The sequence below is a fragment of the Giraffa tippelskirchi genome, chromosome 12, assembly GCF_054371585.1.
Source record: "Giraffa tippelskirchi isolate mGirTip1 chromosome 12, T2T-mGirTip1v1.2.pri, whole genome shotgun sequence".
Lineage (NCBI taxonomy): Eukaryota > Metazoa > Chordata > Mammalia > Artiodactyla > Giraffidae > Giraffa > Giraffa tippelskirchi.
Window position 1 is genome coordinate 96,000,751 of NC_137286.1, and position 21,219 is coordinate 96,021,969.

Below are 21,219 nucleotides of genomic sequence, written 5' to 3' on the forward strand. Positions count from 1 at the left end.
TCACTCTTTAGTATAGTAGTAGTAACTGACATATAACATGGTATTAGTTTTTGGGTGTACAGCCTAATGATTAAATATTTGTATATTGCAAAAGGATCACTACAAGAAGACAATATGTGCCACCACCCACAGTTCTAATTTTTCTTATGATGAGAACTTTTAAGATATCAGCAACTTGAAATATACAATGCAGTAGTATTAACTACAGTCAACATGACAAATGTTATATCCCCATGACTTACTTATTTTATAACTGGAAGTCTGTACCTTTTGACCACCTTCACACCTTTCACATACCTCCCGTCAACCAATTGGTTCTATCTATGAGCTTGTTTTTGTGTTCTTTAGATTCCACATATAAGTGAGATTGTGTGAATTTGTTTTTTGGTCTGACTTGTTTCACTTAGTATAATGCCTTCAAGATCTAAGAGAGAGTCATTTTCTATAGAGGGCTAGTATGTTGGCAGGCTCTGAGGAAGGTCACTGAGACCCCCAATAGCCAATGATGTCCAGGTTCCACACAGGGCCCACAGGAAACTAGCAAATAAACTCAGCAAAAGTGGGAGACTTGATTTAGACATCAAGCATCAAACAGTCTTCAAACTCCAAGTTCAGCAGATCAGAGAACTCATGCTCCCTACAACTGAAATCTAGCAGCCACCTCCATGATCACCCTGGTTTGGGTGAGTCCTCTATTGTGGCAAGAGGAATAAACCCAAATACATGAACTCTCTTACAGTCCAGGGTCTGCATCTTTTGAAATAGGAGCCAATAAACAGTTTTTAAAGAATGAATCTAGTCATTGAAAAATGCAGTTGCAAACTTTTTAAAGAAATATGGAGCATTGATATTAATAGTGCTTTTCTCCAGTCATAAGCAATCATATGACTGAGGCTCTAGGTAGGTACCCTAAATTGATGAGTACCAGATGAGTCAGATTTTAGGCAGAGGTTACATAAAACACCAACCATATAAGGAGACAAAGTGCCCTCTCATGGCTCTGAAATTACTCTTCTACCAGGATTCCCAAGTTCACCAGGGAAGGCAGGAGACAGAAATGAGGACAGTGTGTCCTTCATCAGGAAAGCATGTTCCTTCAAGAAGCTTCCCATGGTCCTGCTAATCCTTTGTATAAGCAGAGCAGCAGAGCTTGCCGTAATATTCTCTCATTCATCCTTCCTTTCTCTCTCTCAGGCAGCACAATATATTCAAAAGTCTGGCTAACAAAGAGAATGTCTACATGTTCCTTGTAACATGGAACATCATGATATGGCAGGCTATCAGATGTAGAGGAAATCAAGTCCCCAGCAGCCTGTTATTTGAGATAACAACCCAGGACCAGAATTTGTCAAAGCCGATATGGAAGCAATAAACAAATGTAGGCTCAAATGCTCCCAGAATGTATTTCATTTTTAAAAATGGGAAGAGGTCAAATTGAAAAATAGTCATTATTTGTAGAAAACAGACTACCACACCGATGGCCTGTATAAAAAGCCTTATACATTCTTTTAAAAGTACAAATAAATATGGCTTTGCTCATGAAAATCACAAGTACCTTTTATACAAGATTTAGCAGACTTTGGCTTTGTCCCTTATGAAGGCTGAGCTCTCCACTTCACCCTTTAAGGTTGTGTGCTCTATGTTTTTTTACTTAGTTGTAGGAATACCCTTAATCAGAAGCACACATTCACACATCACTCATTACTCTTACATCTAAGCGCTTTTTTTATTTCAGTGTGTGTGCACTGGAAGTAGAGGCAACATCATGCCAGAAGAGTGGTGAGAAGTAGCAGGGGGTGGTGTGAGGATCCCTAAGTCATTGTGGAATGAGAGGAGGCCTTTAGAACATGACAGGCAGAGGAAGCTCGATCTGACATGCCTGTATAGGAGAAAGGATGTCCAGACAAACAAGTCTGGAAAAACAGTAACACAATGAATGATAGCAGCTGATATGTATTCAATAAAAGCATATACTAGTTGTGTGTATATGTGTATGTGTGTGTGTGTGTGGTACAGGAGTATTTTCTTTAATCTTCACAACTCTGTACTGTAGTTATTATTACCCCTTGCCTTGCTTTACCCAATGAGAAAATTAAGGATCAGAGAATTCAAAAGCTTGCCCAAGTTTACCCCGCCACTTAGAGGCCGGACTGGAATTCAATCTATATCCTCATGTCTCCAAATTTTACATTCATTCCATTTCTTCTCTCCGGGGAGGTTGAAGATAAAGGAGGAATAAATTTGAGACCTGTGGTCATTAGTGATGCTCACATGTTTCTGCTGTCCTTCCCTCTGTCCAGGCATGTTGTAAGGCTGCATGTTTCTGCCCCCTCTGAAACTAGGGTGGCCACATGACTTCGTTTTGATCAATAAAATTTGCAGAAAATTTTACATGTGTCACTTGTGGGTGTAAATGTAAGACTACATGTGAGATTTGCCACATGCCTTCCCTCTGCTTCAATAACTGTGTGAATTTGCTTCTCTTGTGGCTCAGCTGATAAAGACTCCACCTGCAATGCAGGAGACCTGGGTTTGATCCCTGGGTTGGGAAGATCCTTTGGAGAAGGGAATGGCCACCCACTCCAGTATTCTGGCCTGGAAAATTCCACGGACTGTATAATCCATGGGATCACAAAGAGTCGGACACGACTGAGCAACTTTCACTTTCACCTTTCTTTCACATGTGAGATTTGCCACATGCCTTCCCTCTGCTGCAATAACTGTGTGAATTTGGGCCAGCTTCTGCCAATCTGGGTTCCTGGGTGACCAAAGCCAGTGCATTCACCCCTTGCTGGTTGTGTGAGCACTTAGTGTGAACAATAAATAGACTTCTGTTGTTTTAAGCCATTGCTTATTTTGTACTGTAGCATAATCTACCTTCTACCGACTGACTCATTATGATAGCAGAGGTTACGATGGTATATAAGAAACTGACTTTAAAGCAGTCAAATTCTGAATACTGGCAGGCTGAATGAATTACTATATATGATATTAAAACTCTCTTTTGGCACTGCTAAGAAAGAAGATTGTAAAGCATGTTTTTGGTTAGCTTTAATTTCATACAAGAGTGAGGTTTAAAGGAATGAGAGTGAGCTACTAATACAGCTACACACATTCTCTGACAAGCTGGAGCATTCAGTTCAGTTCAGTTCAGTTACTCAGTCGTGTCCGACTCTTTGCGACCCCATGGATTGCAGCACACCAGGCTTCCCTGTCCATCACCAACTGCCGGAGATTACTCAGACTCATGTCCATTGAGTCGGTGATGCCATCCAACCATCTTATCCTCTGTCGTCCCCTTCTCCGGCCTTCAATCTCTCCCAGCATCAGGGTCTTTTCCAATGAGTCAGTTCTTCACATCAGGTGGCCAAAGTATTGGGAGTTTCAACTTCAGCATTAGTCCTTCCAATGAATATTCAGGACTGATTTCCTTTAGGGTGCATGAAGAGGTGCTGTTGTATACAGACAGTCCTGCCCAGTTGTCACTTTAATCTGCACAAATGGTTTCAAGAGGGACTAAAGTGAAAGTGAAAGTCACTTACTCATGTCCAACTCTTTGCGACTCCATGGACTATACAGCCCATGGAATTCTCCAGGCCAGAATACTGGAATGGGTCGCCTTTCCCTTCTCCAGGGGATCTTCCCAACCCAGGGATCGAACCCAGGACTTCCGCATTGAAGGCAGATTCTTTACCAGCTGAGCCACCAGAGAAGCCCAAGAATATTGAAGTGGGTAGCCTATCCCTTTTCCAGTGGATCTTCCAGACCCAGGAATTGAACCAGAGTCTCCTGAATTGTAGGCAGATTCTTTTCCATCTGAGCTATCAGGGAAGCCCTCAAGAGGGACTAGGGGAGAGACAATAAAGACATGAAGACTAACTCAAGACCCCTAATGGATAAAATCACTCATTATACAAATAATGGGATAGTGGTAGTGACTTTGGTTAAGAAAACTATTCTTTGTTACAATCAATGATTCACTCAACAACAGCTTATTAACCATGTACTATGTAAGGTAAGGTGATAAACTGTTAGTATATGTGCATGAGTCTAATGCACATGCATATTTTTATAGTGACCATATTGATTAAAAATTCTAAAAAACCTTTCTTATATTACCTACCTTATATGTCCCTTGTTACATAGCCACATGCTACTTTTCCAGTCTCATTTTTCTCTTGTCCCTGAGAATGGTGTTCCAGGCATATCAAACTGTTACAGATTTCCTATATATTTTGAATTCTTATATTTAATTCTTATATTTGTATGCCTTCTCCCCAACTCCACCCCAAATCCAATTTGTTCATTCTTTAAGACTTTGCAAACCTTGCCTCTGCCTCATCTAGTAATTCACTCATAATATAAATCCCTACCCATTTTTCTCTAACCAAATTTCTGGCTCCTTCTGTATTCTCAGGATACTTTCTATACCTTTCTACAATAGCATTTCTCACATTTTATTATACTTGTTATATTTGTTGACCCACTGGTCTGCTTTGATAGACTATGTACTCTTAGAATAGAGGACTAATCTTTCTATCTATGAATCAGCAATCTCTGTTATAAAGATGCTCAATAAGTATTTGAAGGAATGAAGGAATCAAAGGATAAAAGAAATGATAACCTTGAAGCTTCTTGGAGAGGTAGTTTCTATCTGTTCTACTTTTGGATTCACAATATTTACTGAATGAAGGAATAAATGATCTTGTATTAAATCACACTGATTAGTCAACGGGTAGATATTCCATAATAAAAAAAATGATGAACATGCCCTAAATTTATAAATATTTTAGTTAGGGCAATAAAATGAATAGTTCCATGCTCCAGAGCAAACTTGGACCATACTTTTATCAAGCAATTGTGTCTCTTAGCAATAATCAACAGATTTTATTGAGTTTCCTGTCCACCAGGATAATGGAGGAATCTGCTGGTAACACTGAAATATATTATCATGAACGTAGTTGAGTGGCTGAAATGAATATATTCTGAAGAGCACAATAAAAATCAAAAGGGAGTTTACCATAGTGAATCAGTGAAGATGTGAGTGGATGTGGAAATAGGATGCATTGTTTTTTTTTAATGTAAAGTTAAAGTCTATGATAATCTCATTCTTTGAAAACTACCGAGTCTCTTACTATCACAGTCCTTGTCTCTCTGCTCATCTGTGGAAATAAAAAGGGTCAAGGGCAATACGCTGATCACTGTAGAGAAGGGTATTATAACTAGCTGCAGACAGGAACACCATGTTTTGTGGTGTTATTAGTCACTCTATCCCAAAGTTAAACACACCTTCCCCTCAAAAAAAAAAAAAAAAAGCCCAATTTCAATAGAAAATAAGCACAGGAAGAGAAAATGTTTACATTTTTACAAATTTCTCAATTTAACTACAAAGCTCACATTAGAGATCAGTGCTACTATCCTAATAGCCACTTGACTCCCTCAGGAATAGGTGGGTTATGAGTCCTTGTGAGAAGAGGAGCTTCAAAACTCTGCTTCCTTCATCAAGAAGGTTTTACTACCAAAAAATCATCCAAACTAAAAAGTGTGCTTTCATGCCTTATTTGATTTATATTCTGGCTCAAGTTACGTCTCTCCTGGTGAATGAGTAATTAACAATTCAAGCGCTGGTGCGTGAACTGTACTTTGAGTAGCACTTCATCTCCATCGCAGCCATGGTAATGTGAGCAGTGATCTCCCCAGCAGTATTGTGTTAGGAAACTGATCCAGACTTCCGCTTCTTAGAAAATAATAAAAGGGAAGAAAACAGAGGAGCACAAAAGAAGCAAATATTTTCTCTTCTCATTCACTGAACTAACTTAAGACACTTTTCATGCATCTAACTCACTCCTTCTCCCCTATGTTTACTCTAAATATTGACTTTCCTCTATGAAAGGAAAGTTATATGTATTTAATTATACATTAAGGGATAATTTTTTAATAGAAACAAGGAGTTGGAAGTCCTTAAAAATCAAGAAACTGATGTCTCTGAAAGTTAAGTGAATTTTGAAGGTTATTGATTATTCTCCTAATGGAAAAAGAAGGCAGAAGGAGACAGAAGCCACAAAATGAGAGCCTAGGACTCCTTTTCCAGTTTTAAATCCAACTAACTCAGCTGGGCTGGGTGGCCAACAATAGGAAATCAGATGAAAAACAAGTTAGTCAATTTCTTTTGTTATCCAGAGGTTAATTCATGATATCAATCCAAATATGTGCCAAGCAGGGTCCAATGCATAAATATAAGATCAAACTTGATAGAAATGATAAAGTGATGAGGACAGAATGAAGGATCTTGGAAACTAATTCAGTTGAACCAGGCCACCTTTGTTGACAAGGAATCTTTGAAGGTCTGAAAAGCATCAATCAATATTACACTGTCAATCTAAACGGCATGGTGCCCATAATCTAGCACTTGAATCATGAAAACTAAGGTCAACAAGCTCATCAAGGACTTTCTCATGAGGAATTGTTAGAATAATCAACCGGTTGCCAAGGCATGTGAGGGGCACAAGGGATGGTATGGTAAATATTTGATTTTGTGACCTGGGTTCCATCTGCATGGATGTGTTCAAGTTGAACACAAAAAATCATAAATTATGTACTTATGACTTGTGTACTTTCACTACGGATGTTAAGTAACAATAAAAATTATCTTTTTAAGTGCAAAAAATATGTTGGGCGTATAGAAGATACTCTGGATCACAGTGGGGAATATCTATTACTTGTTGGATGAATTACTGAGTCCTTTCTGTTTTACTAAAAAAATGCACAGCATTACAGGTCAATAATATAAATAATAAATTCTAAGAATTTACCCTATGGGGAAAGATAAGACAAATTTAAAGGGTGCATGCACAAAGATGTACTCTGTAGCTGAACACTGGAACTACCAATGAGTCAAGGATTGGTTAAACAAATGATGGAAAGATTGTACAAATAAGGGATTCTGGTATAATCAAAAGAATTATGTTTTCTAACATGGAAAGATGCTGGACATGTCTGGAAAAGTCAAAAAGTAAACTTTAGAGTTGTGCATAGTATGATTCTGTTTTTGTAAAATAATTACCAGCCTGGCTATTGCTGCTACGCGCACACACACACACGCGCGCGCGCACACACACACACACACACACAATTTTAGTGACATGCAAAAACCAAACTAAACTAAAGGAAATAAGAGGTTATGCACCAGGTTGCTAACATATGGTTTTGTTAGCAGGTGATATTATAGGTATGTTCACATTCTATTTTGTGCATGTCTGCATCTGAATGTTGGTACAAGAAAATGAATCTTAATCAGAAAATACAGGTATTTTCATTAAGAAATAGAAATAAAATTTAATAATAACTTATGCAGTAAAATATTACTGATTAAGCCCAGAACTCTTTCTCTTTCTTCCCTTCCTTCTTTTTTGTAATGTATATGCTTAACACAAGCCTTTAAAGTGGTTCATATGTACCTTTTATTTCAAAGTTTAAGACTCTCAGGCTGAGGCCAGTAAGTCAACCTGCCCAAAAGGATGTGACTGTACTTTCTGTTACAGTTGCATTTTACAGCATGTTCTGAATGTTCTGTTTAAGAAATGAAAAGAGTAAGTCCCTCTGCTATAATCCTGGTCACAGGAAAAGTGAAAGTGAGTAAGAACCAAACCAGCATGATTGGCAATAGTTGGTAAATTGCCGGACACGTCTGATGAGTACTAGATGACCACGGCAAAGGAAAGCTGCTGTCTTGGCTACCCCAGGGGCAAATCTGTCCTCTAAATGTTCCCTGAATGAATATCTTTAGTGTTTTGACTGTGATTTAAGTCAACTTCTTGTCTTTGTGAGTTTGAAATAGGTTCTTAACAGCCACCTATCCTTTTGTTTCCCATCAAAAACTGTATTCAGGTCTGTTACCTTCTTAAGTTACCCTTTTTAACAACTATTATAGGCTTATAATTTCCACATCTGTTCACTACTGTCTATAACAATGTCAGCATCAAGATCAATCCTGTAATATTATACAAATCATAAATCTGGACTGACTGAAAAGTGAAAGAAAGTGAAGTCGCTCAGTCGTGTCCAACTCTTTGCGGCCCCATGGACTGTAGCCTACCACGCTCTCCGTCCATGGGATTTTCCAGGCAAGAGTACTGGAGAGGGTTGCCATTTCCTTCTCCAGAGGATCTTCCCGACCCAGTGATCGAACCTGGGTTTCCCGCATTGTAGGCAGATGCTTTACCATCTGAACCACCAGGGAAGAGTCTGATCTCCCGTCTTAATACAACTTATGCATGTATGCTAAGTCACTTCAGTTGTGTCTGACTCTGTGCAACCCCATGGACTGTAGCCCACCAGGCTCCTCAGGCAAGAATACTGGAGTGGGTTGCCATGCCCATGGGATCTTCCTGACCCAGGGATTGAACCCACGTCTCTTATGTCTTCTGCATTGGCAAGTGAGTTCTTTACCACTAGCTCCACCTCAGAGAAGGTGATGGCAACCCACTCCAGTGTTCTTGCCTGGAGAATCCCAGGGACGGGGGAGCCTTGTGGGCTGCCATCTATGGGGTCGCACAGAGTTGGACACGATTGAAGCCACTTAGCAGCAGCAGCAGCAGCGCCACCTGGGAAGCCATTACAACTTCAGTTCAGTTCAGTTCAGTCGCTCAGTCGTGTCTAACTCTTTGCGACCCCACGGACTGCAGCACGCCAGGCTCCCTGCCCATCACCAATTCCCGGAGTTTACTCAAACTCATGTACATTGAGTCAGTGATGCCATCACAACTTAATAGATGACAATTTAAAAGTTAGGAACTCAGAAAGTATTTAGGACAGTCTCTCTTGTTCCTGATGTGAATTCAGAGGGTTGAAATATTGACACTGGTTTGGCTAGATTGTGCCATTTCATGTTTAGATATACTGTTAAATTGTATATGGCTACTTGACCATTCAGAACCCTCATTTTTTTGTTGCCAAAATTTAGTGTAGACTTAAAAAATGACTGTGTCTTGGTTCCAAAGGTGAGCATGGATTCTATTCATAGGGAACACTTGAAGGAGTCATTGTGTGTCATGAGACTGAGCTTCTCAGAACACTCGATCCCACAGAGATATCTACCACAAGTCAGCCCTAGAATGTGGCTCAGTAGTCTGCTACCTGAAAAGGCCAGTGGATGTACAGATGGACTCCCCAGCTCTGCATCAAAGGCTGGTCCAAATGCAGGTATCATGGGTTACTGTATCTAAGCCTCTGGCTTGATTTCTCTAGGTACATCTGTTAGCTCAAAGGAATCCTGCCAACTCAGGCACTTAATTTGAGCTTGCTCTCTGTTGGATTCCCTAAGTCCATTAATTAACTTAAAGACTTTATTATTATTTTAGTTATCATTAGGAACAATAATGAAACAGTCCATAAAAGTTAAGTCTGTGATGCTTTGCATTGATGCAGTAATGTAATAGTACAGTATGTTCCATATATATCTATCTGAAGAAAATGACATTCTTCTAGCACACTATTTTTTGGCTTCTAGTTTCTTCTAACAAATATTTACTGAATGGCTCATGGGTGCCACGGTCCAGGCAAGTGGGACCTATATAGTGCCTGATGTCAAAGGCTTTTCATAATTTTCACTTTCTTAAATTACTATTTAAAAACCCAAAGGAGCAAAAAACAAAAATTCAGCCGTAGTTTTACTTTTTTCTTTTACCTAATAACTAAATCTTAAAAAATATATTTAAATATATAAATTCTACAAGCTTTTTTTAAAAAGGAAAAAAAGGGATATTAAAATACAAGTACAGGGAAAAGAGTAACCCCAGAGAAGGAGTATTATCAAATGGGCTGAGACTTGATTTGGAATAGAGACCAAATCAGAGAATTGGCCAGAGTTTACTTAATGATTAGTATGATTACTCATTCTCACCAGTCAACTCTGTCATCCTTCATCTGCCCTCATTAAAAAGGAAACATATAAAAAATACTCAGGAAGCCTGCGAATAAGCCCTCTGATAGATCTGATGCCATACACCAGCACATTATGTATCTTTCTGCATCACAGACATCCAGGAAAATCTGTTGAATTGAACTAACCAGCGGCAGGGAGAACAGAATGGATCTTACCTTCGGTGAGGCTTCTTTAAAGAGAACCATAAAGGTGTGTGTGGTGAGCTCTTCAAAGTGCTTTGCCTTTATGTAGAGGAATCAAAGATAGTAAATAAATAAGCCAAATAAATAATAAGCCTCCAACCCAAACACAGAAATGGAACACTCCACCCATTTTCTGGAACTCACTATTCCTGGACTACTTCTGAGGTTGGCAAACAGTTCCCCATGCCTGATGCCCGGCATCTGAAGGTGACTGGGGCATCCTCTGTGGGGCTGGTGTAGATGCAAGACAGCCTGACTAACACTTCAAAAGGCCATTTGTCAATACATTACAGATCAACTGTGTGTGGATTATAAAGGGTGTGCATGTGTGTGTGCAGGGGTGAGGGTGGGGGTAAAATGTCTTTATACTTAGCAAAATAATGCCAATATATTTAAGCATGCCTCGGAGCCAGATCACAAATAAGCTAAAACACAGAAGCTAGTTAAATATACCTTTTTTGTCTTTTTAAGGAGGATGCATTGGGCTTAATGCATTAGGGGTAAACCTTTGAAGAAAAGGGTATCACTTATTTTGCCTCTTTTCCTGTTGATAGGCAACTGTCTCGATATTGAATCTGAAAAAATCGAAAGTGAAAAGCACCTGGAAAAAAAAAAAAGGCCTTTCGGGGCGTGGTCCCTAGGGTGGGCCTGGGAATGCTCAGGACTTGATCGCCGCCTGTTTCCCGCCCTGGGCACCTGTAGTCTGGACTGAATCAAATGCGAAGGCTGTGAGACGTCCTGCAGCCGTCCGATCCCATTCTCGCCCGCAAAGAACCACCCAAATGCTTACTTCAGCACAGAATTTTCCAAAGGAAATTTTACGAGCAGAGGAAATGAATGACAGTAAGAAACGGACCCCATCCCTGGAGTCTGGCACCAAACCCAGGAACAGCGGGGCCCCAGGCGTCTGGCGGTGGAAAGCGAGCATGTGCAGCCCGCTCACCCGGCCTGGGACTCAACGAGACGAGTCTGTGAATGGAGTGTCCGATGCTCCCCGCAGGACTCACCTTCCTCCTCAATTCGAAATCGGACAATCTGCCCACGGTCCACGGACCTCGGCAGGAAAACGCGGGATTCCAGCGTCTCATCAGATCAGAGAAAACGGGGAGGAAGCCGCTGCGTTTTCCAACAACAGGGACTCGGAAAACCGCGGCTGGGGAACGGCAGCCTGTTCCGCGCCAGTAGAACTTGCTCGGATTTGGAGCCGCTGGGGACCAGTGAAGACGCACACGAGGCAGGTAAGGTACAACGCGGGCGGCCAGTGTGCGCGCCGCGAGTCCTCAGGAAAGGAGGAGTGACCCTAGAAATCCAGGTGGGCGCTCAACAGACACGAGCGTGACCGCACACACCGCAAAGGCGAGAATAACCTTTCTCGCAAAGGCGAGCGTGCACCCAGAGAGACACGCTCCGCAAAGTGTAGAAGTGCCTGCACTTGAGCGGTGGAATCAACCCATCTCTGCAGCCGCAGACATGAGGGCAGACCTCCCCGGCTCCCCGTGTCCGGGATAGAAGCGGGTCATCCCGGGACCAAGGACACGGCGTCCTACTGTAGCCCCGAGGAATCACTCGGAGAACAGGCAGAGACGGGCAGCGGAGGCTGCTCGCCTGCACGAAGGGGACACATTCGGGGGTGACCAGAGCAAGGAGCTCAACCGCTGGTAGCCGGGGAGAGTTTGTGAGGCGACTCGGGAGGGAGCGGAGCCTCTGGGACCCGAGGCCGCCCCAGGAGAGGAGTCGGGGTGCCGGTGGTACAGGGCGAGCCTCCTCCAGCGCTCGGCACCCCGCGCCTCCCCGGCTCCCACTCCTCTGCCTGCGCTCGCGGGAGGCGTCGGGAGCCCCTCACTGACCTGCGGGTCGGGGCGCCCGGATATCCCCCGCCGGCTCCCAAGCTCGGGATGGGAAGGGGCTGCGTCGAGCTCCTGGCGGGCTCCCCGGGTCCGCCGATCTGCGCAGGAGAAGCGGTCGGCGGGAATGGTGGAGCGCACCGGTGCTGCGCGCGGCTGGGGCGCACGGGCGGGCGGCGGGCGCAGCGGGAGACTTCCCTCCGCCCCGCAGCCGCACAGCCAATGGCGGCGAGCGGGCCCACTCCCTGCCGCCCCCCAGCCGCTGCTCGGGCGGCCTCTCTGTGCTAGGACCGGAGCCAAGCTCCGGCAAGGGAGGAGCTTGCGCCAGCGTCGGAGAATCCTGGAGCAGGAGGAGGCTTTTGCGCAGGGAACCCCATCTGGGGAAGGCAGATGTGGCCTCAACTTTTGGGAGGCGACGCAGTTCTCTGGGGACTTAGGGACCTTTCTGTTCAGGCAAAAGCATCTACTTTCTGCCAGTTCTTCCCCTGTTTTATGAATCCCACGCAGCCCCCACTCCAAACCACGAGTCTCGGTGCATCACAGGAAGCCCAGCTCTAAGCTGCGTGGGGACATCGCCCGGTCCTGTAACGGGCCTCGCCTCAGACCTCTCTCCTCCAGCGTTTCTCATCTTCCTCTCTCTGAGACCTTTGCCAGATCATCCGATGAGTTGAATAGGATTGCAGTTTCCATCACTGACAGGGAGACAGGCAATTGTAGAAACTCCCTACTGGGCCACTGGCTTAGAGAGTCACACATCTTAAAAGAACTCTGTACAGGGAGCCTTTAACTGGCATGCCTAACACTGGTTACCACTCAGCCCTGTGACCTTCCCCCAGTGACTCTGGATTCCTGTTTTTTCAACTGGTAAGCGAGAGGCTTGGATTATCTGATGTCTGAGGTCTCGTCCACTTTGACAGTCAACAACCCAGGTGGCCCTCTGGCCTGCGAAGGGCTGAGCCCTGGGAGGTGTCCCAGGCATGGCCTCTGGTCCCTGTTCTGCCTGCCCGGCAGCATTCATCTTGGCATCATCTCCCTGATGAGATGGCCAGGAGCAGAAATCAATATAAAAAGATGCTGCTCAAGCCTCAGTGACCGTGTAAACTTGCCCAGATCCTGCCACCTACCAGCACCCAGCTCCTGGGGTCACGGTAGCTGTGGCCGTGTTCAGTGGTTCTCCAGGTAGAGGCAGATGGGGGTGGCAGGCTTAACTCCGAGACCCCCTTGGTAAGAGAGCAAAGGCTCTATCTCTCCTGTTTCCTTCTCCAGGGAAATTGTCCATATGTTCATCTTTTCTGTGTGACTCTTTGCGTATAGGATCGAAAAAGCAGGATGCTGGAATGAGTTGCACTATCCAGAGGGCATATTCTGGGACCTGCTTCTCTCCCAATACACTTGCCTTTGTATCCTAAGCTTTACCAGCCAAATGCTGCTTTCATGAATTGTCCTACATCCACTTACCACTTGCTCTATTAGGTACTTAGATTTCTACTTAGCCTCCTCATAAGCAGTAACATCCATGAAATCATTACTTTGTTATAAACCAGTTGTAGTTCAATACAGAGTAAGTGATAAATAATCTGTGAGGATTTTCTTGGTATCTTCTGAACTTGGTTTCCTAGGGCTGCTGTAACAAATTTCCATAAACTGTTTCAAAACTGATGTGAGAGGTAAAGCTTCTCTTATATTAATTTTTGAAAATTGTCATGTACAAATGATTTAGAAAATGTTAATTGTCAAATTTGTCTTCAAAAGTAGGCACCATTCAAGGTCCTGAGAGTTTGTGGACACAGTTTAGAGACATAGTACCAGCTTCTAGCAAGCATAATCACCCTATCTTTTCCCCAGCTCTTTTCTGTCTTATTCAGAGAGAGATGAATGGTTTTTTAAAAAAGTGTGGAATTTGGAATCAGATGGAGTGTCATTAAATTCTGATGCTCTCATTTATTACCTCTGTGATTTAAGCCCATCACTTAACTTCTTTAAGCCTCAATTTCCTTATCTATAAAATGGAAATAATAGTGTCCACATTGTTATGTTGTTGTGAGGGTTAAATGTGTGTATGAGCTTGCACACACACGCACAGAGTTCCTAGCAATTGCCTTGCATATAATAAATGCTTAAAAATATTAGCTCCGTCTTTTCTTCCTTGCTACCATCAAAGCAGCATTCAGAATTAGTTTGTCCATTCTCTAATTTCCTTCTAGGTTATCAGTAATCTTACATTCTGTGTCTAATATTCCCAGATTCTCTGCTTCTTTTCCTTAATTCCTTCATTTCTGCCCCCCTTCTAATGATTCCTTCTCGAAGTCTGTCCTCTCTCTCATGCCTCCATCTCTCTTCTCTCAAGCAGTTCCCCCTTTCCATCTGCCACAATTTCAGAGATCTATGCCCTGTAAAGGAACTAAGGTAACTCAGAGAAGACTGTGGGTCATAAAAATTCTTACTCCTTTTGCTCTTTCATGAGGTGTCAATAGTCCTTTTTGTTTATTTGCTTGTTTAAATCATGGTATTCCCCCAAAGCATGAAGAAATTTATGTTATCTAATGCTGTGGAAAAATTCCTGGACCACAGTCCTGTTAAATTTGACAGACATTTTTGAGCATCTGCTATATGCCAAGCAGTGCCCCAGGCACTAGGGAGATAAAAATAAAGCCAAAGTCTTCTAAAATGCTTACAGTTCAACCGGACAGATAGACATATAAATACCTACTTTGAATGTTAAGTGTGCCTTGTGAGGCTTCAAACAGTGCATGTGAAAGAATCCCCTGTGCTTTTGTGGCCATGAGATTGTCTTGGGCTGGCCAGTCAAAGTACTCAACCTGCCCACAGCCCCCGCTGAGTGAGGAGCCCTGTTTTGCTCCCCCTGAGCAGAGCTTATTGGTTTTGTCTTCATGTAATGGATGTCCGCATTTTATTTTTCTTAGCCACCCGTCATCTCGCCACTGTTTGAAACTTTGTGAGAAGCAGAGCCCATCTCTCACTGCTGAAGCCTGAAAGGCCATATACTCTTTCCCATCCTCCGATCACTACCCAACACCAGTGTAGCTGGGGTGAGAGCATGTGACCTAGGCTTGGACAGTCAAATATACTTCCCTTGGACCTGGAATTGAAACTTGGTCACACAAAAGAACTGAGATGAGGAGAGTGCTTTCTGGAAGTGACTGTGACACTGTCCAGGTCGCAGGGTCAGCAGGGGCAGGGGGACAAGCAGTGAGACCTGGTTTCCAGCGCCCAGTGTCACTTACACGTCACGGCTCCTCCTGTTTAGTGATGGCAGGAGTATCCACCCTCAGCTAATTTGGAGGTATGACTTGGCTGCTGTTCTGGTTTCTCAGCCTCAGTTTGTTTCTGTTCCTTTTCTGAACCTCTCTCTGATCCAATATCCTTTCAATATATATTTTTTCTTAAATGAGCCAAACTGATTCTTAGCAGCTAAGAATGCTTTGGCTGAGTCCTGATACAAAGTATCTACCTCAACAGGGAGAATGCTAGCTAACTGATCTGGGTAACTTCTCCTTCTAGGACATTCAAATTGGAAATACCTGAGTGGGTCAATCAGAACCCAGAACAGAAGCTAAAAGCACACACCCAGGGGCTAGGAGATAGCAGAGACTGTGTGTAGGCTGAAATTGTGAGTAAGTTATGAACAAGCAAAAATTATGAGCTAGCAGAGATCATAGCACATGCAGAGGGGAGGAAGAGGTGGTTGGCTGACAGCTGTAAGGAAGCAGAAGTCAGAGGCACTGAGTCCCCATGATGGGGAAGGAATGGATGAACCCCTCTCTCCAAGCTTTAGATCACCCTTGAATTTGAACTGTTTTCCATTTTCCAAACTACATTTCAATTTCTATGAAACTGATTAGCCATAGCTATTCATGGGTTCCTTGAAATTCCAGGTGCTCTCTTTTCAGTGTATATCCTTATAATATCTCCACTATTATTTGAGGTAACAGAATAAGACTTTCCATATGATCAAAGAATCCTGAAGATTACAGTGATGCTATGACCCAGGACCCAGTAAACAACTGTCAAGTGTTATACTTCAGTAGTCACTGACCTGCCTCTCCAAAGATGTCCTTTGGTTTCCTGTCTTCCTGGAAGTTTCCCAGGAGGAGTACCCTTCCTCTGGGCCAGAAGATAATAGTTTATAAGAAGCCCCTGTTTACAATGTGCTCTATTCCTCGGAGAGAAAGAAGGACCAGAGGTATTTCTCTCTGCATTAGCTGTTAGCACCTGAGCAGATTAAATGAGTTCGTTCTTAAATTTGAACTCTTAGAGGTCTGATAGGGGATGAGCTGGTTATAGGGCAGAAAAATCGGACACAAGGGTGTGTGGGGGAGGGGATGATAGAAAATGGCGGTGAGAGGTCCCCGGAACACTCTAAGGGAGTGTCTAATGGAACATTCCCATGGGGGGAAGTCCTGTTGGGCAGCCAGTGTGGAGAGTGCCGGGGCAGCGCGGCCAGAATGGCAGCCGGCGTGCACTTCACAGTCTGCCTTCTGCAGGCTCCGAGCGTGACCTTGCATAGTTTCTGTTACCCTTCAGCTCTCAGAGCAAGTGGGGCTGAGCCAACATGGCAGCATAAGATGGCCATCTTGTCTGCCCGCTTTGCAGTTCTGCTCAGAAATTACATCAGTTGTGCCTTAGGGTTTCCTGAATTCATTACCACAGCCTTCATGTTATCTCCCGAAACATATAGTACCCTCTCATGGCTTGTGCAAAAGGAAGTGTCTGTGTCTCACCTAGTCAGTGAATGGTACGCATTCTAGGGGAAAAAAAAAAAAAAGTGATTCTGTTAATGAAACTTGACACAGGAAAGAATGAATTTACACACGCTACTGTGTTTGAAGGGAGAGAAGATGCACTGAAACTGCTTTAATGAAAGCAGAAGTCTGAAGTTATCTCTACAGTGCTTTATTTATTTTCTCAAAGTCTAAAATGTACCTCAGGGTTTGGTGTTTTTCTTCTTCTGAGACTAGTGGGTAGAACTCTTGGAATAGCAGTGAGTCACATCAGGGTGCAGGTAGGAGAAAAAAAAATAATGCCAGGGACCCATCTTTTCTTTCTTAGCTACACACTACATCTGCTGGGGGCTGTGCTTGCCCGTCAGCTCTGTTTGTGTGGCCAAGTGACTTACCGTGAGTTATAAATCAGCGATGAGCAATGTGAAAAGCAGACGGGGAGTTGAATGCATCCTCCACATCTCTGTCTTGTGACTGGCTGGAGTCCATGTGCAATTTTGAAAAGGATATTTGGAAAGGATATTCATCATTTTAAATTGCTCCATGGGAGCTTTGCAGTTCATAATGTGCCTCTCAGGTACTTCTCAGAGACGGCTTTGCCTTGAAGTGGTTTGCAATTTCTTAACAGCAAAAGGGCAACTTTGGGGTGTTAGGCTAGAAAAGCTAATTTTGAAAGAATTAGCAAGAAATAAGTTTGGGAGGGAGGGTGAGTGGAGGGAGCTGAAATATTTGGGCTGAATTCTACCCCATAATATCTGGCACTGGGAATTCCCAGTGTGTGCCAATAACTTTGCTGTCCATGCCTCAGTCCAACCCTCAAATACCATTGGGAAAATCTGCTTGGGCGTGAGCCTTCAGATGACAAAAATATATTTGCTCTTGTGGAAAAACAGTTAAAAACCCTGACGTATGATAGTTTAACAATGCTTGAGTTGACCATCTGCAAGAAAATCGTTACTGAAATGATTCTGAGCCAAACACATCTGCTGTGCTGTTTGCATTTATTGCGGCTTTACTCAGAGCAATCCCCGTCAGCAGTGCTGTGTGCTGTGCTGTGTGAGTGGCGCTGTCAAGTGGAGAGTTGGTGTGTGGGCACCACCGCCCCAGACATCCAGGTGAGAACGAGTCAGCAATCAGCAGCCTGGGAAAATAGGCATCTTGAGCAAATGTACTCGGAGGTCAAGAAGAGAGGAAACCAGGGTTGGATTTTGATTCAGCACAATAAATATGGGCAGAGTTTTATGTGTACAGAATAGGAAAGCATGAGATTCCCGCAAACCCTGAAGGGGGAGGGGAGGGAAGAGCCACAGATCCAACAGGACTGCTATTGCAGAGAGGGCTCTATTTTTTCATATGCTAAAATCTCTTTTAGAAAACCTCCAGAAGAGATTTCTGTACAAAGCACACGTGACACAAGTTGGGAAGTGGTGCTATAAAAACTATAAGGGTAGTAATTGTATTTCCACCTCTTGCATTGATAGTCAAGGCAGATAGGTAGAAAATGTTTTCCCTGAATAGCGTCTTGCAGTTTAAACCTCTTAAAAATGGTCTGTTAGTCAGCACAACCTTTTTGAGCACCTCCCTTGTGCCAGGAGCTTGTTCACAGTCATGAACAAGATAGAGTTGAGCTGGAGTAGACGATCATCAAGAAGATGTTGAAAAAACAGACCCTTCTGGATATACTGTGGTCCGCAACCTCACCCCCACCCCGCCCCCGCCCAGTGTGCAAAAATTCCCATCTTGCCTTTCTCTAGTTTTCATCTGAAAACAAATTTTATTTCCCATTTTCTCGTCCTCTTGGTTTTCCTTTACCTACTTCATCATGAACTTCCACTTAATTTCATCCAGCTCTCCCACCCAGCGGCCCTATAGTTTTTCACTGTTGACCATCTGCTCTTGTCCTCATTTCCGGCTTTCCGCCTCTGAGATTTCAGGGGTCCTCACAACAGTGGGCTTCAAGCTCAGTGCCCATAAGGTACAGAAAGACTTCCCAAGAGAGGACTTGTGCAAAAAAATAGTTTTAAGGAAAATTTCAACATAATATCAAGTATTTTTCTTAAATTGATCACCTTGAGAATTCACAAGCATTTGTAATACCCTTTCTCGTACTACACAAGAAAGATCTGTACCTCACTGATCCCAAATCTTACTATGCAAAATAGGAATACAACCGATGGCCTATATTTGCTATAACTTAATCTAGAAACAAGTAAATTCACCTGTGGATGAAATAATTAGAAAAAAGTTCTTACTTATCTTACTAGGCTTCCCAGGTGGCACTAGTGGTAAAGAATCTGCATGCCAATGCAGAGGAGATGAAAGAGACACAGGTTCAGTCCCTGGGTCAGGAAGATCCCCTCGAGTTGGAAATGGTAACCCGCTCCAGTATTCTTGCCTGGGGAATCCCATGGACAAAGGAGCCTGGCGGACTGCAGTCCATGGGGTTGCAAAGAGTTGGACACGACCAAGTGTCAGAGCACACATATTAACCTTGTTAAGAGAACTTTCAATAAAATGTTAGCTTGTATGTTTAATAGTTATTTATAGAAAATTAAAATAAATGTGTGTTTTGGTAAAAAGCTTTAACATATGAAACTTATTCATCAATTATACATTGATAATAATTATAATAGTAATTAATTTAGAAGAAAAATTTTAACACTTAGAGCCCTATGCTCACAGAAAATATAAAACTTACATTAAACCTTGAGTTTGTATACAGTTGACCTTGAACAATGGAAGATTGGGGCACCACCTCTCCCCACAGACATTTGAGTTTAACTTAGAGTTGGCCCTCCGTACTAACTGTGGTTTCTCCATGTCTGTGGTTCTTCATCCTGGGATTCAGTCAACACCTGAACCTGTAGTAATGTAGTATTTACTATTGAAAACATTCTGTGTATAAGTAGACCTGAGTAGTTTAAACCTGTGCTATTCAGGGGGGCAACTCTATATGTTTGTTGAGTGAGGGTGATAAATAAAGAACTCGTGATTTAAAAAAAATTACATTGTGAAATTCAGTTGCCAGGGAAGATATGTGGACCAGAAGAACAGATTCAAATAGAAAGGAAGATGTAAAATTTCAGTTTAAGAGCACTTTTATCTATTTTTAAACGGATAACAGTGGGTACCAAATTTATATGGTATTAAAATTCCTTGATTACTGTTATAGACTGAATGTTTGTGTCCCCTCAAAATGTATAAGTTGAAAACTAATCATCAGTGTAATGGCATTTGGAATATTAACCAATCACCCTCTCACACTGATCAGTCACTCATCTGTGGTGTTGATTAGACAAGGATAAGAGGGAGAGAAGAGAACGGTTCTGATTCCTTGAAAAAGTCATACCTTGAAATTTCAGTGGGAAAATGAGTACCAACAGGGCAAATTGAGGAACACTGATGTAGTACAAGGGTAAGCGAACATTCTGTGAGTGGCCAGTTAATACCTATCTTAAGCTTTTCAGGTTGTATGCCATGGCATTTTTGTGATAACTTCACCTCTGCTGTTGTAAGCAGCCGAAGAGCATAGGTAGCAGATAGACCTGACTGTGTTCCAATAAATCTTTATTTGTAAAAGCAGACAGTGAGCTGAATTTAGTCAGCTCCCAATATATACATTATCCATGACCTGCAAGAAGCCTGAGCAGTAGTTGAGTCTTCAAGTTACCTAGAGGGAATTTCGCCTCACGTAGTCAAGATGCAGACATCTGGCTTGATCTTTTTCCCGTCACTGAAGGCTAAGAGTCTCAGATCTTTTGGTGTTCTCACAAGGTGGCAGCTGGCTTCTCCCAGGTTTTCTGAGAGAGAGCAAGGAAGAAACCACAATGCATTTCTGAACTAAGTCACACATTGTCACTTTTGTCACATTCTGTTTGCTAGAAATGAATCAAGTCTGACCCTCAGAAAAGAAGAAATACAGATGGCCAAAAGGCACGTGAAGAGATATTCAGCACTGCTTATTGTTAGAGAAATTCAAATCAAAACTACAGTGAGGCATCACCTCATATCAATCAGAGTGGCCATCATAAAAAGTCTACAAATAATAAGTTAAGAGTTTGGGATTAACATGGGCTTCCCTGGTGGCTCAGATGGTGAAGAATCTGCCTGCAATGCAGGAGACCTAGGTTCGGTCCCTGGGTTGGGAAGATCCCCTGGACGAGGAAATGGCAACCCACTCCAGTATTCTTGCCTGGAGAATTCCACAGACAGAGGAGCCTGGTGGGCTACAGTCTGCGGAATCAAAAAGAGTCAGATACGACTGAGGAACACTTTCATTTTCACGTATTTTGGGGATTAACATATATACACTACTTACTGCATAGCACAGAGAACTATACTCAATGTTTTATAATAACCTATAACGGAAATGAATTTGAAAAAGAATAGATATACATATATGTATAACTGAATCACTTTGCTGTCTCAGTTCAGCTATCTACCTGAAACTAAAATAATATTGTAAATCAACTATACTTCAATAAAAAAAAAGTCTGACCCTCAGAATA

General features: G+C 42.8%; 1 protein-coding gene across 2 annotated transcripts in view; it reads left to right on the top strand.

The window, feature by feature from the left end:
- The window catches only part of LOC145530420 (uncharacterized), a 143,374-nt gene that overhangs the window by 104,835 nt on the left and 17,320 nt on the right, over nt 1-21,219 (top strand). For both annotated transcript variants that reach the window (XM_081551810.1, XM_081551809.1), the window contains exon 2: nt 10,680-11,363. In XM_081551810.1, the coding sequence (XP_081407936.1) occupies nt 10,908-11,363 (456 nt within the window). In that variant the 5' untranslated portion in view covers nt 10,680-10,907. The remainder of the gene's footprint in view (nt 1-10,679; nt 11,364-21,219) is intronic.